Genomic DNA, 18,318 nt, shown 5'->3' with positions numbered 1-18,318 from the left:
CACGATTAACAATACTGTACTCCTCCAAACTAAGCAAGAATAAATAAACTATAGTATCTCCGCTATATATATTCTGTTATTAGTTCTTAAACTTGTGCCTGACTTCCTAACACAAGATAATACTACTAACCTTCCAGAATATCTTGCAAGAGACAACAAATAGCATGAGATGCCCAAGGGCCACCCCATGATGCTTTATGCTGATCATTCCATACAGCGAGCCTTACTAAATGAAGAAGCTGATCCTGAGTCATTAGTTCTCCTAATGATATTGCTGGTCGTGTACACAATACAATCCGAGCAACCACCTTAAGAAAAAAAGGGAAAAATAGTTAAGTGCATATAAAATTTAACTACGTCTGTCTTTAAATTTACTAAATCTATTCTTATCTATACGTTATATTTGTTTCAGTAGCTGTGGTAATGAACACTGAAGTTAAGAATTTCTAAATCTTTTACCATACACACTTTATTTTCCATTTGTATACATCTGTGGATTTCGGAATGTACTTGTAGGTACTGTTCTTATAGAGGAAGTCCGACAACAAACTTAGTTTTCAAAATCCAGTGAACCCATACAGGACGTTGCTTAGTATCTTCTCAACGTGTATATCATATATTCCATCAATAGCTGTTATTAAACTATACTATCGTCTGTACTGAACTACTTGATCTTTGCACAGTCAGTACATTTAGCCCAGTTCTTTAATGTTCTTACTCAGCTACTAACACAAATTTTAAAGCTCTCTCAACATATTCCTTACTTATATAAGTCCTATAATATATGAAGCGTTTCGAGTAGTAAGAATGAACAAAAACAACAAAGGATTGTTTCCTGACAGTCAAAATAATCGTCCATTTATTCTGAAACTATATTTTCTAAGGAAAAAAAGAAACGCTTCCAAAACTGCACACTGGCACAAGAACTGGCTATCACAGAGCAATTACCCTAGTATTACTATTGGAATACCTCAAATGTAACTTCCGAGCGTTCAGATTGTATGTAACCTTTGATTGGCTGATTTGAATTTAGCGTCCCGTTCAGTACCGAGGCTATATAAAACGTGGTCCTTTAGTTTAACGTGAAATTCAAACCACATGAGCTCCCCCCTGTTGCCCACGTCGAATCACGTTAACTTTTGTTTAGTTTTCCTTTACTACCTGGAAAACGTTGTAAGCTCTGATCGCTGAATTTATTTATTTATTGAACAACAAATTTCTCAGAAAGTCTTGAATTACTCAAAAATCTCCCCTTTGCCTCCCATCAAATCAATAATAATAATAATAATAATAATAATAATAATAATAATAATAATAATAATAATAATAATAATAATAATAAAATATTCTATGACAATCCAAGTAACATTCTAACCGTAATCTCCGGCCTTTCTTTATTACAGACGCATATATTAAACTGGAAGTGAATTTTTTCTCATCTTTAGTTACTCTCCCATACATTGAACAATGTTAATTGCAATTCGTAATTTTTAGCAATCTTTCATATATAAAAAACAAATTGACTTGAAATAACCTATGCATTACCCACTGCAGAAACTAAGAATTTGCCGATATATGTGGTATTCTGGTTAATTTCAAATCACACCTAGTCTCATCTGTCCTCTTATTTCGAAAGCTGTGGTGACCAAAACATTCAATTACATTTTTAAAAAAATGAAACAAAATGATCTTGTCTTACCTTGCAAGCTAATAGAAACATATCAATGTTGCATGTGAAGTCCATTTGAAGTATTAATGAAATTAATCCTCGGGCAACTGGTAAGCAATGAGACTGAGGGAGACACAGCTGGACTTCTCGATCCGCTTCTGTTTCATCCTTCTCCGAGCCAGAGCTTTTGCCTCCTGCACCTCGCTTGTTGGTTAGCATTGGACCATCATAACGACGGATCTGTAGGATGTCCTTAAAATGCTACACAAATAGTAAATCCACAGATAAATATGAAACATAATAAAGGCAAAATAAGAGGTAGATAGGAAAACACACGGATTTGCCTTTCTTCAGTGGGAAACCAACAGAAAAGGACGAAGTTGTGTTAGCTCAGTTGTATTGCTGTACAAAATCCACATCAAATACAAGCTCATCTTACACAACTTTCTGTTCGTCCTGATACTCTATATGCTTTTCTCACTTAGAAAGAAACTGAATTCTTTTATGGTGTGTATTTTTCCTATTCGTTCCTCATAACACGATTTTCTGTTACCTTTTATTTTGCCTTTCACGTAAAAAAAAAAGCAAGGTTTCTATCATTTTACTTATTAAACAATTTTTCAATGCTTTCTTTTCTCTCTGGGTATTCCATACAGAGAATAGTAATGTAATTGCGAATTACGAAAATTTTCAAGATGTTACCACTACATTCTTTAAAACTTCAAAACAAATCACATTGTCTCACACGTTTCTACAGTTTCGATAAAGTATTTGATCCTGATGCCTCTGAAATCAGACAATCGCGACAACAGCAGAGAAAAGAAATTCTGATATTTGAAGTAACAGCATGGAAACTGGCTCAACAGAAGAAAACTGACAATATGCACCGACGACACATTTTACTTAATTCACATTTCTACATTCTATACTCTCTCAGAATGACTTTTGTTATTAAATATCGTCCTCAGTAAGCACACAATTTGTTGAATAAAATTAGGAAAGACCTTATTTTAATCTGCCATAACGACATTTGCCTGATGTAAGATTCCAGATTAATTCTTAGAAAACAAGATTTGACCTATCCACCTTCTATACACAAGCTACTTTAAAAAGATTTTCATGCAATCATACACTCGAATCACTGTTTCACCAGGAACATGTACCCACACATCATATGTAGTGAATGTCTGGGAGACCAAGTAATTCACATATGTTGCTCCTAACGTGATGTCTACTTAGGGGATAATGACAAATCGAATTTATCTTGACTTTCAACAAGGACGAATCATCAATCAACTTAAGCGTTGTCAAATCCAGCGAGCTGTGGCCTTGAACGTTTAGTTCCACAAAATGTAAATGCAGGACTCAAGTGAAAACATCAGGACACAGATAATAAATATCAACTTACATTCTGGCTTACGCAATATGTATGCAGATGACCTATATTTACTAATAATCTTTTGATCAGCAAAGGTACTGGTAACAAATTTCACATCAACAGGCGTAAACATATCGCAGCACACAACAGGATATCCGTAAAGTAAGGGTTGGTCCAATACATTCCTCATAGGCCGGTCCAATACATTCCATTGACTGTACCCTACAGAAGAGACCACATAATGAGGTAGAACACATCATGTATGGACTGTGGATGAGTGGACCTTGTTATTCTCATACGAGTCTAGATTCTCTCTCCCGAGTGTCTCACGGCTACTCACTTCTGATGTGCATGTGGCACACGACGCAATGCTTAGACCATAATTGAAAGGAATCAACCTGGGACACAAAGGGGTTAACTTTACATACTAGCTTCTATACCCCTCCTTCCCAGATTACCAAAATTATCTTTATTGAGCAAAGCTATAGAAACAGTTTTTGAAACAATATGTTCATCTATGTATGGTGTGTCTCTCTACAGAGTTAGCTCTGTGAATGCTTTCCTGAAAATAAGATATCCGGCGCCTGATATGAACAGTGAAATCAACCAACAAGCTCGTTCTGGACCTCGTTGGACATTACTTAAACTCTTTCTGAGCTGTGAATGTCCTTGGTGAAAGAGTAGACTATGTTCTGCAACAACAGCTTGTCATTTTGACCCATTTTTGATTCACAATATGTTACATTATACGATACATCACAATAAACTTTGGGTACATTACACATATAGCTTCTGAGCATGTGTATGTGTTTACATTCTCATTGTGCTAATTTGATTATATGCAAAGCTTTCTTGCGGAAAGACCAACTTAAACCAGTGAAATTACAAAGCAAACTGGAACTACCCTAAGTCAGAGATGAGTAAAAGATGTGAACTCACTTTTGCAGTGTGTTGTTTTAACGTCTTCTTAAAGAACTGCTCCTGTTGCTTTAAAGCAGCTTCCAGTTTACTGGATAAGTTAGCTGCTTGGCTCGACAAAGCAGACAAAGCTTGGGTGGATGCATGGAATGCTTTCTTCGCAGCCTCCAGATCTTCAAGTTGTTGTTTATGATGCATTAGCCTTTTCTGTAACTTTCTCTTGTAGCATCTCGAAGCGTTGTTTCGGGTGGCAGATGCCAGCTTCTGCTGCATAGCTACTTCTCCCTGAATGAAATCCCATCTTGATGAAAACCCTGCAATAAAATGTGAATTTGTTACATCAACTATCATTACTATACACACGTACAGTGGGAAAAGAATTAATTATTATTACTAATATAATCGTTTAATATTAACTAGATACTCAGCTAAAACTAATACTGAGAATTATTACGATAAACTGTGTTCTGAAAAAAAAATTTAAAAAAATTATTGATGTAAATCGAAAAAATTGAAAATTTTGACAACAAAGCCGTGCACGCAACGAAGTTGAAAGCCAATTCGTATCAGCCTACTCGCCCTATAGGTTTATCTTCCTCCACTAAACTCCAGCCTTGTAACACAATCACATACCGGTATCTTTGTATTTCAACTTTACGTCCACCTGGACAATTCACAGCCATTTTCCTCCTACTCGTAGCCCTTTTTATCTAACAAAGTGTTTACCGAAAAAAAGCTTATAGGGAATCTTTTACAGTCGTGTGAGTACACCAAATAATCCTAAATTATGACAACTTACTTAACAGTGTGTAAGTCGTCCTTTCACTTTTCCTACAGAAGCGAATTAGCAGGGCTGTAACAATATGTCGGTAATTGTTCACTCGTATGATCAATCAAACGTCATGTAACTTTCAACTCTTAAATGGACGCGGAGATCCTAAATACTAGATATGCTATTACATAAATTCCAACATGATTAAGAATGGGAAATTTGGGGTTTGGAGGCCGTGAAAGGTAGAAGTTTGCACTGTGTTCCTAGAGCCATTCACGGATAAAACGTGCACAAGAGGACATGAAAAATCCCACCGCAATGGGGAAAGAGTGCAATATGACAAATTACCCAGTCTACTACAAGATTGCGATGCATCAATCTAACACAACCAGAGGACCTAGTTTTTCCTATCTGCAATAAAAATAGTGGTTTATTAGAGGAGAACATCTTCCAGTCTTCTATCGTCCAATCTGTTTGTTCTGAGTCTACAATTACACGGCAAATCTGCTATAGTTCCAGTTGCATTGAACTTGCGATGGTATATGTTTACGCGTTGTTCGGAACCTTCAGCATCGGAACACATTTACTTGGCAAGTCACAAGACATACATAATCCCTTTATTCAACAGTTGACGTAAATTTCCTTTGTAAACAAACCTCTTTCGTTGAAATATACATTTTACTTTCAAAGTTACAGGATTTTTATATTCTTGCAGGACAGCCTGTACATATATAAATGTTGCTTTCTTGTCAATTTTCTAAAAGTCTCGCCTCTGTCTTAGGAAGAATATATTTTTCCGTTGACGATATTTTTTCCAGGAATTTCCCTTGTTTTCTAGTTTGTAGGATCCCTTTATGAAGGCAAGAGAAAGAAACTGAAATTAATCTTACCTTGTTCTCTTTCCTTAGGTTTGTCTCCTTCTTCATTGTTTGTGTTGACACCCACACTGTCAAGGCACACAGACAAAAATAACAGGATCCAACCAATCAGAGAGAGATCCATTTCTGCTCGCAAGAATCTTGAGTCGCTTGTGCTACGGCTAGCCAGAGGAGATAAGCATTCTGCTAACGTCTTCAGCATACTATCAATAACTCCTGGTTTTGAACCGCTTACTAGAGACTTGCATCCCAAAAATGTCAACAAGATGAAAACTCTGAAAAAAAGATTAAAAAACTCAAAGTATTTTTTAACACAAAGAATTTTACAAAATTTATTACTGTTAGAAAAAAAATCAATTTATGTGCGATTTTACATTTTATTATTTATTTATTGCATATATGGGCTGTTTAAGCCTTACGTCATACCCATGCTTCTAGCTAGTGACCGCTACGCAGACTAACAGGCTTCAATGGAGGCCTGGTATAAATTAAAAGGTAGTAGTGAAACTACTTGTGGCTGTTAAATATTTAAAAGACGAGAAGAGGAACTGTAAAGCAGCTCTAAATCACGAACTAATGTAGCTCAAATCATGTCTTAAGACTCAAACTAGGTTATAACAGATAGGTGAGATTAATTGTAACAGTTCTTAAATAACTTACGCCTGTAAATACTTAAAGTGTCCTATATTATGAAAGTAACAACGTTCGAGATTTTACCGGAGAGCAACTGAAATGTTTTTATCTCATTGGGAGAATGTCTAAACTGCACAAGCAATTACTTTTAATGAATAAATCCTTCGTTATCACTAAAGTAAGCTTGATTCTTTTCTACCTTTCAAATGCACACGATTTTTAATTAGCTGATATTTTCTTTGGTGGCTGAATATATAGAAGAAAAGCACAAGCGGTATTATATAGTGTACAGCCTTGACATAAGGAAAAAATACGATTATATTGTTTAATTATTTTATTCTGATGTGTGTAGTCCTTCATTCAAAAAAAGTCTAAAATAATAATAATTGCAATTCTACAATCATTGCCTTTCTAGTTCGATCATGTATTCTCAACATGTTTGATCGGGCTATAGTCTGACAAGACGAGACACATTACAAACAAACCTTGCTTACAGATGGAGCTTGCATATTTCTAACAAACATGACGTCAGTATCAAAATTCTGGTCTTAAAGTAATTAACCTATTTATCTTCCAGTTTCCCTTCACTCTCTCGCTTTATCTTCCGACGTTCGAAAAAGCTGAATCTTTGCATTTTAGACTTTTAAATTATGCTATATGTAAGTGTGGGAAGTCTTACATGAATGGCTATGTCCATCTGTCTGTCGTCAGGTATCAGAGCGAAAACGGTGAGATAACGAGAAGCGGATTTTTAGAATCGACTCATCGCCCCAAGAATAAGCTCCAACTTTCTGTTCAAACCGAAAGTGGTAGAAATTGTGATTTTCGGTAGAACAAAAGCTATAATAGCGAAAAGCAGATTACCGATATCAAACTACGGTCCCAAGAACAGATTCTATTTCCATTCTTATCTCTGTAATAAAATTAGTGTAGTAGAGATTTACAACTGCTTCCCGTTTCAGTATTAGATCTTAGAGTGAAAACGATGACATAGCAAAAACTCAAGTTTTTGATATTGATTCAGTGTCCGAAAATTAAGTTTCGTTTCAACCTTTATCATTTACTATTCAAATCGAAACTAGTGGAAATTATGATTTTCTGTTTAACCCTTCATCGTCAAATAAAAATACGGTTATAGCGAGTAGTTGTTTTATATATATATATATATATATATATATATATATATATATATATATATATATATGAATTCCTACCACTAAAGTACGTTCCGATTTGTATTTCCTTGTAACAGCAAATATTAGAAATCTACCACTTCTAGTTCCAAAATTGATCCCCATAAAGCGAAAACGGTAATAGATGACAAACTGTATCCTGATCATATGGATTCAGAATCCAAAGAATATATATATTTCATCTCAACTCTTACTCTACTACTGAAATCAGAAGTAGTAAAACTGGTAGAACTTCCTGTTTCAATGTTGATTTCTATGCAGGAACAATTGTACGTGAGCGATTTTTGATATGGATTCAGCGTCCGAAAAACAGGTTTTATCTCTGACTTTATACGAGGAATGATCAGGAAAAAAAAAATTACAATGCCCATTACAGTGTATATATGTGAGAGAGAGGGAATATCAACATACCTGATGATAGAGGGCATTAAACACTAGTCTTTTTGTTGTTGTTGTTGTTGTTGTTGTTGTTGTTGTTGTTGTTGTTCAAACACCACAACAGTAGATGAGGTTTTCCATACCCATTACACACAAATCCACGTGCTAGTAGCCACCATGAGGCAGCGGTTCGCGGTTCTGACATAATCACAAAGATAATGATGGACACCCATGTTCTGTTTAGGGCAGAGAAAAGATAAAAACCACTGTAAGCTAGATCAGGGCTGTAGGGAGGTGCATTAGTCATTCCCAGCGTAACGTTGGATACGTTCAACAGTTTTTTGTGCTGAATGAGGTCTCACATTATCCAGAAGTAATACGCAAGGCAGAGGTGAAAAGTACATTTTCGTCTGATGGCATCCCGCAACTTCAGAAGTGTCCAACAATACTTTCAGTATTTACTGTTTCTCCCTGCTCTAAATAATCGATCAGTAGCATCCTGGTATGTCTCAGAATACAGTGCACAAAATTTTCCTGATGAAGCAACCACTTTGAATTTGTGCCTCCGTTCCTTGATGGAGTGAACAGATGTAATACTGTTTCCTCACCAGTCACTACCCGGTGAAGAAAATGATTCCCATCCACTGCGCAACGCTGCAGAATATTCAGCGACGTCGCCATTCTAATTGCCTTATGTATGAACTAGATCACATGGGTCATGTCCTTGCCGTGCTGTCGGCTTCGTCATACCGCACCAGACGCCGTCATCGGTCTATTACATCTCCCTTACGCAAAGAAACCAAATCTTACTAAGTCAGTTAAGCACAGGAAAGCAAGAAGAAACGATGCATTTACCCGAGTTCTCAATAGAAATCGGAACCCTGCCAAGGCACAGGTAGTTCAAGGCACAAGCCCATGAAATCCCAATTAGCCCTAGCCGATGCTGGAAGTGTAACTTTTACAGTTATTAAGTTAGACTAATACTTGTTTTTCCTTTAAGTCAAAAATATGTAGTAGAAATTGTAGACTGAATTTCATAATTCTATCTTTTAGTTATAATCAATTACAATTTTTGTTATCCAGATAGGGATAGTTGTCTTGAAGGCACGGCAGTGGTATGATAGCTCTGTGAAGTATAGCCTTTATGGTTCTCGAATAGTACCCGTGGCACCCATTTCGCGCACACTTTCCTATCCTTAGGGACATTACAATGTTCTGTGCAGTACCATATATAGTCCCAGCTCAGCTGATATTGAGAGTGACGTCATACTGTACACACGAATACACTCATCCGCAAGAGCACAGTTCACGTCACTACCGGAGGTACTGGGTCTACTGCTGTGTCCACGATTGTCATTAACAATACTGCTACGTCCTTATTTGAAGACAGGATACCACTTAGCTTCATGTTGCCTTAAAATTGAGCCCTCCCCATACACCTCCACAATCAACCTATGAATGTCAGCAGGTATAGTGTTTTAGACTCATAGGGACCGCACCACTGACTTCATTTTTACTCTTAATCATCTTCCTTACGAGTCACGACTTTGAATGTCCGCTTCTCGGGTATACATGGTCAGAATCTTAAGTCCTCAAACTTGTAAAAACGCAAACATGTTATTAATCTACAAACAAATTTTCGTTAAGTTACAGTAAATAACAAAAGTTATATGCTTTGTAACTTTTCTTTCCGATCCTCCCTCGTACTTGTATTGTAACCAAAATTATACATTTCTTCTGGTTTCAGTACTGAATTCTCAGTTTGGAATTCTGCCACATTTTCACATCGTTAAATGAAAGTGGCATAATGAATTAATTAATAACCGTATTTCTCTCAAAACTTACTGCTCTAATGATAAAAAGTTAATACTAACTGTGTACTTACCTGTCTTGAGGAAAAATTGACGAATAATGCGAGCTATATAAATTCTTCATTGTTTGTGCTAGAAAGTTGCCCCACCACGGCTGCAAACCACACATTCTCACCAATAACGTACATGCTGGTAACTGAATTCTGCAATCTTCTCCCACACACAAACAATGAAACAGCTTCTCACAGACACTTTGGTTAAATGCTTGGTAAAGCGATGCAGGCATCTGCAAAAGGAGTTTCTGTTATGAATTCATTCTTCTCTTTGAAATGGTAGAGCATATCGTAAAATTTTCCCTAAAAACCTCACTTCTTTGATTAAATTTAAAGATCTGGCAATCTAATTCATTGTAAAATGATCTTGTGTATTTCCTATTATTTGATATAAAACTGTATAAGATATAGCACTCAACTGAATGTCTGAAGCTGCTTGTACATGGTCAAAGAAAGATTGAACAAAATCTATCAAGAATTCAAATTTACACGTTGAAAAGAACATTGTTCAAGATACTTATACAAGAATCTCGAATGAATCTGAAACACTTTTTTGCACGATTATAGAAGTAGTCGATCATTTTGTTAAAATAATTATTTTAATCTTCATACGGTGTACAGATAACAGAATGACAGTCAAGAAAATATTATCGAACCGTCTCCAAAAGTTGTGGATCAATACTACAAGGTATTGAGTGCCTTTTGAAGTTATTTAAGCTATGACATCGAAGACGGTTTTAAAGAAGGGACTGTGAAAACACAGGAAATCAGGCAAAGAACATGAAATCAATTATATTTCTTTCTACCTACTGGACTTACTGCCCGCATCTGCATCCGACTTTCTTCACGAACTTGGCCAATATTCGGTAAAGAATAGTCAAAGAAAAAAAAAGTTACAATGAGTGAGTGTATATGAAAGATTATTTAGGATAATAATTTGCACTGTTGGACCATTTCTGCAAAATGTAGGAAACCAGTGCTTCATGTTTACAAGTGTAACGTTACTAATGTCATACCATTACAAAAGCTATAGTACAATGAGTGAGTGGGATATCAAGTGTGTGTTGCATTGTTCAAGTTTATGTGCATACTCTCCATCGCTGACGCGCTTCCTTCCTACGGATGCACCCAGCAAGGCACCCCTGTTGCACTCCTGCCCTGATTCGATTAGATAGTATTCTCGTTTTTAGTGTTAGGACTTTCCACCTAACACAAGTTGGTTTGTTTCTTTACAGTAATTATTATGGCATACCCTTAGAGGTATATTTGTGCCCGTAAGGAGAAATAATCGTATAGTAAATCTGCATCCAGAGTGCAACTCTTACAATAAATCACTACGAGTGAATTTCGTGATGAAATAACTGCATAAAATAGGTTAGCATGTATTTGCTATCAAGGCACATCAGTTTGCACACATATTATCAATCTGTATGCAATTATCTGGGTATGTGTCAGGGTAATAACAGTCCAGAACGTCTTAGGAAATCATTTAAAGCAAGATAAGTCAAAGCAACATGCATTTTAATTTGACGATTTATTCTCAATCTGCACCTGATATTTCAGTATATTAAATTATGAATTACTATTTACACCTATCACTGTCTTCATAATTTTAAAAGTAACTATGGGCATAAAAGCACCCGAAGTTACATAACATAAATCGTGTATACTATCTACAAGATTGCTCTCAATATCTTCTAGCACGGTTATTTGTTTTTGTGTATTATGATAATGTAACCTCTGAATAACACATAACATAGAAAAATTTTCATTTAACAACTGCTGCTCTGCCCAAAGCCACCAACATCCGCTGTTTATACTAGGGTCTCTGCTCATTCTTCTCGACATGGCGCAATACTACAAACCAAACATTCTCGAACAGAAATACCTTCTGTACAGACAAAGTCCAATTTTGTATGAGGGTTTGTGCTGCCAGCTGTTTTAAGATTAAGAATTTGAGAATATTTACTTTTTACTTTACACTGTGGTAGTAATTCAAAACACAACGAAAGCAAGTTAACGTTGTGATCTACAAACGAATCCGGAATGAATTACTTTTATTACATTTAATTTATAAGTGGATAGAGCTCTGATCTGACGTTGTCTGCAATCTGTACCACTAGACTACTGCAGGTAGCAGCTCAGAATGAGTATACAATGTATATTGCATATCTGGCTGTAACTGACGTAAACTGCATCTGTTCAACGTAAAGTTCACCCCTAGACAGTAGTTAAATGCACAATTCTTTCAGAAGCACCAATTTCACTATGTTTGGTTACCCCATCAAAATATTACCCGAATTTGACCCACCCTAATATATATATACACAATAAAATGCTAGGTAATAACGTAAACACGATCTCATACACCCAAAAAGTATATTAAAAGCTCTTCTGTTCGAACACTATCACATAGGGAAGTACGAAAAAATATTTAAAAAAAGAGAGAGAGAAAATAAACATTCAGGTATCAACATGTTGGAATAATTAGTTAGAAGATAAATTTGTATCATACAGCGAAAAAGGTTGAAAAATAAAAATGGATGAACTACTAAAATGTAATTCATATAAATAAGGTTAATACCAGGTGGAAGTCGTGTTGGAATACGGAGTTACGTTATAATGTTGTTAGGCTAAAACAAGAAAGATTTAAGAGGAGACAGACAGAGACGGACTGGTCGTAACGAAAGCAGGAGAGTGAAGGAATAATAGATACAGATAAAAATTTTATGATAAAGAGTTCATTTTCTACATCATATTTGGGGTTCTTTTATTCACAAGAACAATATTTACATTAATGGTACAAAAGAATCACGAAGTCGGCATGGAAAATTAGAATTAGTGACAAACTGAAATTACTAAGAAACTTTCTACGCCTAATATGGATTAACTATCTACTTACTCGTGATACGTGTCCTAATTCATTTACAAGATATAGAAGTAAATCTAGCAAACATTCTCCCAATACTCGAAGTTTATCCGTACAAGACTGGGATAAAATGTGTCGCGTTTCATGTTTTTCTAAAACAGGTACTTTCTTTCCTTGTGCTACTTCAAGTCTTCTCATTACATTCCTTACTAAGTTGAGTTGATGCTGAAACGTGATACATTCCTAAGAGGAAATAGAACAATTATTATTAATTTAAGAAAGAAAGAAGAAAATAAAAACAATCTAATTACACATACTTACTGCAATACAGTCAAAACAACAATTCAACCTTACTGAAAACACCGTGATTCACAGATACATGCAGAAAAATTTTAAAAAGAACGGAGGAAACTAATTTCTTTCTGAAGCAAATCTCCATTATTTATGAACACATGTACACTCATGTCCCAAATGATTGTCGCATATCTATAACTTCCTTCTTATAAGAATAAAATTTGATAATGATTTTGTAGGGTACTTTTAATACTGATACTATGTGTATAATCGGGAAATGAATATTTGTGGTAAATTTCATAGGAAAAGAATTACAAATACGAAAATTAGAATGACTAAAACAAAATGTTGTTAAATTGACAAGAGAGTTTTGTTTTCGTTTTATTGTTCTTATTTGCTGCTCTTTTGACACGAAATTTGCCACATACATGTCTTTGCCGATTATACACATACTAACATTGTAAGAAATACCGGGCGAATTCGTTATCAAATTATATTCCTACAAAAACATATTTATAGACATGCGACAATAATTTTGAACATGAGTGTACATATAGATGTTATATATTTTATATAGTCAAGTAAGAATTCTTAAATATTCCTTTCTTACATTAATAATCAAATTATGCTTTCAACGTTTAACATATTAGCTGCCATGTGGGTCCGATCGGTCTAAGAAAATGTTCTCGTAGGTCCGATCGGACCCACAATTTCTAATTCATCGAGTTGTTGTTAGAGAAGTTGCATTGTAAAGTCTGCCTCTAGTGTTAATGAACTGTAGTGTTTCTACCACAAGCAATATAGGAGATATTTATGCTGTAGGTTTTGTTGTTAGATGTTGCTGATTAACGCCGCTAGAGGCGCCGAATATCAATTATTAACTATTTGCTGTTTTTGTAGGGCCGATCGGACCTACGTGTTGCTTTTAGAACACTTACTCTATTTTGACAAGATGCCAGTATTGTGAAGTCCCTGTTATTTGCTGAAGTTTCCCATAGATCGCTATACTGTTATTACTAATGAGACCAAGCTCTGCGCATATTTCTTCATTTTTCATTGCACTAAGAAACTTATTAGCACTAAAAGCAAGAGGAACTCATCCATACTTCTCACACAAAGCTAGCTTGTTCATATAATAATGAACAAAGGACTATCAAACAGAGTTGCCAGTTCAACATGTAATTTATTCCCTTGCCCATAAACAAACAATACACACGTAGCTACGATCGGACAACCAACTTTCATGTGCGCGGATTCAATACATCGTCTTAGATAATGTTTCAACATTATGTAAAAATAACTCACGTACATTTGGTATTGTACCGGTGCACAACAAAATTCACCCTTAGCAGCTAACGTGTTAATCAAAAATTTTTATAAAAGAAAGAAAAAGAAAAAAAAAACAGACTTTCGTTATAGGCCAGACAGCCTATTTCTGAAGTTTGTTGAGATTCAACATGCGATGCAGAGCATTTATTACTGAAATTTACAGATCGAACGTTTTTTTACAGGCACGACAAGCAACTACAGAGAAATACTTTAAAAAATAAAGTTGCTTGTCGTCCATTGTTTTTGCAAATAGTAAAAATAAATAAATAAATAAATAAATAAATAAATAAATAAATAAATAAATAAATAAATAAATAAATAAATAAATAAATAAATAAATGAACAAATAAAAAAACCGAACACATAAATCCAACTAAATGACTACTACTCATATGTAAAAGAGAGATACCTGAAACGCAGATATAATCTTATGATCTTCTTCCTGGTTTGATATAAGTTTTTCTAATTCTTTATCCTTTTGCAAGTAATGATGCATATGTATGACATTAGGTGTCTCCGACAGTAACAATGGAGTCAAGAAGTCTTGAAGCTTTGCGCACGACAAGCTGTATCGACAATGAATATCTTCAAACAGGGCACTTAATACAGTTAATTGGGCCTGAAACAGAAATATTTTCACTGTAAAATTTCATTACATGAATCAATAAAGCTTAATTGTTTTATTATTTTTTTAAAAAAAGTCTACACTTGTTGAACATGATGTCATAAAATTATTCCATGCTGAGAATTACATAAGATAATTTAACGTATAATATTAGTTATATAATAGGAAAAGAGGACTGCTAGCATCAAAAAATAAGTCGATGAACGTTCGAAAACGGTTTATCAAGACTCTGGTATGGAGCGTGGAGCTTTACGTATCAGAGACGTGGACATTGATAAAAGCTGAAATATATAAGCTGGAAGCATTTTAAATGTGGTGTTGGCACAGAATGCTGCGCATATCATGGACCGAAAGAAAAAGGAACGAAGACGTACTAAAGAAAGGCAGTGAAGGGCGACAGATCATAAAGATAATAGGAAAAAGAAGAAACAGCATGCTTGGCCATCTTATTGGGCACTCCAGTTAGATACTGTGCTGATAGAGGGAAAGGCAGAAGGAAAACTAGGAAGAGGAAGACCGAGGATAGAACACCTAGATGCAGTCACGAAGAAGAGACCTCATCGAAGTATAAAACAGCTCTCCCAAGGGAGAGGATAGTTTAATATTTTCCATGTTGCCCACCAACCTATCGTTGAGGTGAACAACAAGAAAATATTAATTAAATAAAGTTAAGTTCTATGAACTTAGGGTTATGTTTTGTACATATAACCCTTTGGGGATCCCATGGTACAATTTGTATCATACGGGGTGTTTCATGGTACAGCGGGGGACACTTCTAAATGGTACACCTTAGCCGTAAATCTCCATATGGCTGTACCATTTAGAAGCGTCCCCCGCTGTACATTGCGTTATAACTCTCCTATTTGAGCTTTTTCGTCCGTTTTTTTTTTTTTAAAGTCCAGAGGCATTGCAGAAGACATTACGGATCGTTTCACACCTTCCTGTGTCGAGACATAGGAGGTGATGACGTCATAGGTCTAAAATTTATATTTTCGTGTAATACTTAGTAGTATTGGCATGACTTGGCCTAACTTTGGACTTTGACCCCGACCTTTATGACGTCATAGGTCAAAGGTCAATGACCTTGGCCCGGGGTCAATGACCTAGGGGTATATAGGACCACCCCCTCTAAATTTTGGCAGGGGTACCATGGCCCACCCCCTAAATTTTGGCAGGGGTACATAGGACCACCCCCTTAAATTTTGGAAATTGCCAAATCTAAAAATTGGGTGTGGTAGCCTAGGACCACAGTATGTACCTCTATCAGTATTGGGGGTCTATGTCGTTCCCTTTCATGGGTAAAAAATTGCCAAAAAGTCAAATTTCGGGGGTTTTTGACCTAATTTATCCCCTTTGATGAGGTATTATTACCCTATATGGTTATATGGACGTATACAGGGGTTCATTACCTATCATAAGACATGGGTATATTAATGCACCCCTTGAAAAATTTGGGAGGGGTACCTTGGCCCACCCCTTAAATTTTGGAAATTGCCCAATTTAAACATTTGGTATTATAGTACAGGACCTTAATATGTATTATGATAAATTTGGGTGGTCCACCTCGTTCCCTTTTAGGGGTACAAAATTGCCAAAAATATAAACGTAAGCAATACGTTGTACCATGTGTTTGGTTTTTGGTCCATTTATCCCCCTTTGATGAGGTCCTATTACCTTATATAGTTATATGGTCATGTATAGGGGTCCATTACCTATCATAAGACATGGGTACATTGGTGCACCCCTTTAAAATTTTGGGAGGAGTACCTTGGCCCATCCCTTAAATTTTGGAAATTGCCCAATTTAAACATTTGGTATTATAGTACAGGACCTCAATATGTATCATGATAAATTTGGATGGTCCACATTCGTTCCCTTTTAGGGTACAAAATTGCCAAAAATATAAATGTAAGAAATATGTTGTACCACGTGTTTGGTTTTTTGGTCCATTTTATCCCCTTGGATGAGATCCTATTACCTTATATGATTACAGGGATCTATTTCCTATCATAAGACATGGGTATATTGTTGCACCCTTCTTAAAATTTGGCAAGGGGTACACTGAAATTGTCCAATTTAAGCATAGTACATGACTTCAATATGTTTCGGTGGTCCTATTGCCAATTTTTTTTTAGTACAACCACGTGTTTGGTTATTGACTCAATGAATCCTATTTGATAAGGTATGGACGGGTATCCCCTTTCAATTTGGTATAACCCCTCGGGTGTAGTACGGTCACGTGATCGATGATTTGGTTTTGATGCGCGACGAGGTCCCTGGTCAATGTTCTCTAGGAATTAGGTGGAAACTTTGATAGGAAAGTTTCATGGTATTTAAATTTTTTTTTCAACTTTCAAACTAAAAAAAAAAAATCAAACCAAAGTTTTTCAAAACAAAAATTGAAACGAAAACTTTTAAACGAAAATCTTGAAACTAAAAAATTTTCAAAACAAAAATTTGAAACGAAAAATTTTCAAAAATTTTCAAACAAAAAAAATTTCAAACTAAAAGTTTTCAAACAAAAATTTTCAAACGAAAAATTTTCAACCAAAAATTTTGAAACGAAAAATTTTTTTTCAAACTAAAGAATTTTGAAAACAAAAAAAGTTTGAAGCAATATTTTTTTGAAACGAAAAAATTTTGAAACAAAAAATTTTCAAACAAAATTTTTGAAACGAAAATTTCAAAACAAATTTCAAACGTAAAATTTTCAATTAGAATTTAAATCAAACAATGATCAACTTTCACGGTTAACCGTTAAACTTTATCCGGTTTTTAACTATTCGATTAACAAATAAACGGTTTTCAACTATTCGATTAACAAATAAACGGTTTTCAACTATTCAATAAACAGATGAACGGATTTTTCCTTTTCACACCAGTGAGTGCAAGAATTTACAAACTAAAACAAAAAAAAAAAAAATGTACTCGCTTTAAATACGCATCATTTTTGAAACAAGGTGTTAGTGTTCATCATGGATACACAGTGGAAACATCCATTTACCTGTATTCTCGCAGGGCCTAGTGGGTGTGGAAAAACGTATTTTGTGAAGCGATTACTGTCACATCTCCCAACCATGATCAATGCAAAATTTCGTAAGATATACTGGTATTATGCAGAATGGCAAGACGTGTATGCAACAATGCCGGTTCCAGTAGAATTTCACGAAGGACTTCCACGAATGAAAGATTTTCAGCCTCAAGATGGACCACATTTGATTATTATTGATGACCATATGCGAGAAGTGAATAGTGATACTGTTGATATGTTCACAAAAGGATCACATCATCGAAATATTAGTGTGATTTTTATAACACAAAATGTATTTCATCAAAGTAAAGCAAATAGAAATATAAGTTTAAATTGTTCGTATTTGGTGTTGTTTAAAAATCCACGTGACAAGTCACAAATCAAGCATATGAGTTATCAAATCATGCCTGAGCATCCACTGTTTCTACAAGAAAGTTATGCAGACGCAACAAGAAATCCACATGGCTATTTACTGATGGATCTTAAA

General features: G+C 35.2%; 1 protein-coding gene across 5 annotated transcripts in view; it reads right to left on the bottom strand.

Annotated features, from left to right (window-relative positions):
• Bruce (BIR repeat containing ubiquitin-conjugating enzyme) overlaps window positions 1-18,318 on the bottom strand; it is a 195,271-nt gene that overhangs the window by 105,607 nt on the left and 71,346 nt on the right. For 3 of the 5 annotated variants that reach the window (XM_081730148.1, XM_081730149.1, XM_081730150.1), the window contains exons 20-26: window positions 14,585-14,794; window positions 12,586-12,795; window positions 9,705-9,916; window positions 5,628-5,890; window positions 3,987-4,279; window positions 1,700-1,930; window positions 131-308 (exon numbers count right to left, since the gene is read on the bottom strand). In XM_081730148.1, coding sequence (XP_081586274.1) covers window positions 131-308; window positions 1,700-1,930; window positions 3,987-4,279; window positions 5,628-5,890; window positions 9,705-9,916; window positions 12,586-12,795; window positions 14,585-14,794 — 1,597 coding nt within the window. The remainder of the gene's footprint in view (window positions 1-130; window positions 309-1,699; window positions 1,931-3,986; window positions 4,280-5,627; window positions 5,891-9,704; window positions 9,917-12,585; window positions 12,796-14,584; window positions 14,795-18,318) is intronic. The other 2 variants (XM_081730151.1, XM_081730152.1) reach the window with 2 other exon arrangements.

The sequence above is a fragment of the Thermobia domestica genome, chromosome 11, assembly GCF_964235325.1.
Source record: "Thermobia domestica chromosome 11, izTheDome1.hap1.1, whole genome shotgun sequence".
Taxonomy (NCBI): domain Eukaryota; kingdom Metazoa; phylum Arthropoda; class Insecta; order Zygentoma; family Lepismatidae; genus Thermobia; species Thermobia domestica.
This window is presented reverse-complemented; position numbering and strand designations above follow the sequence as displayed.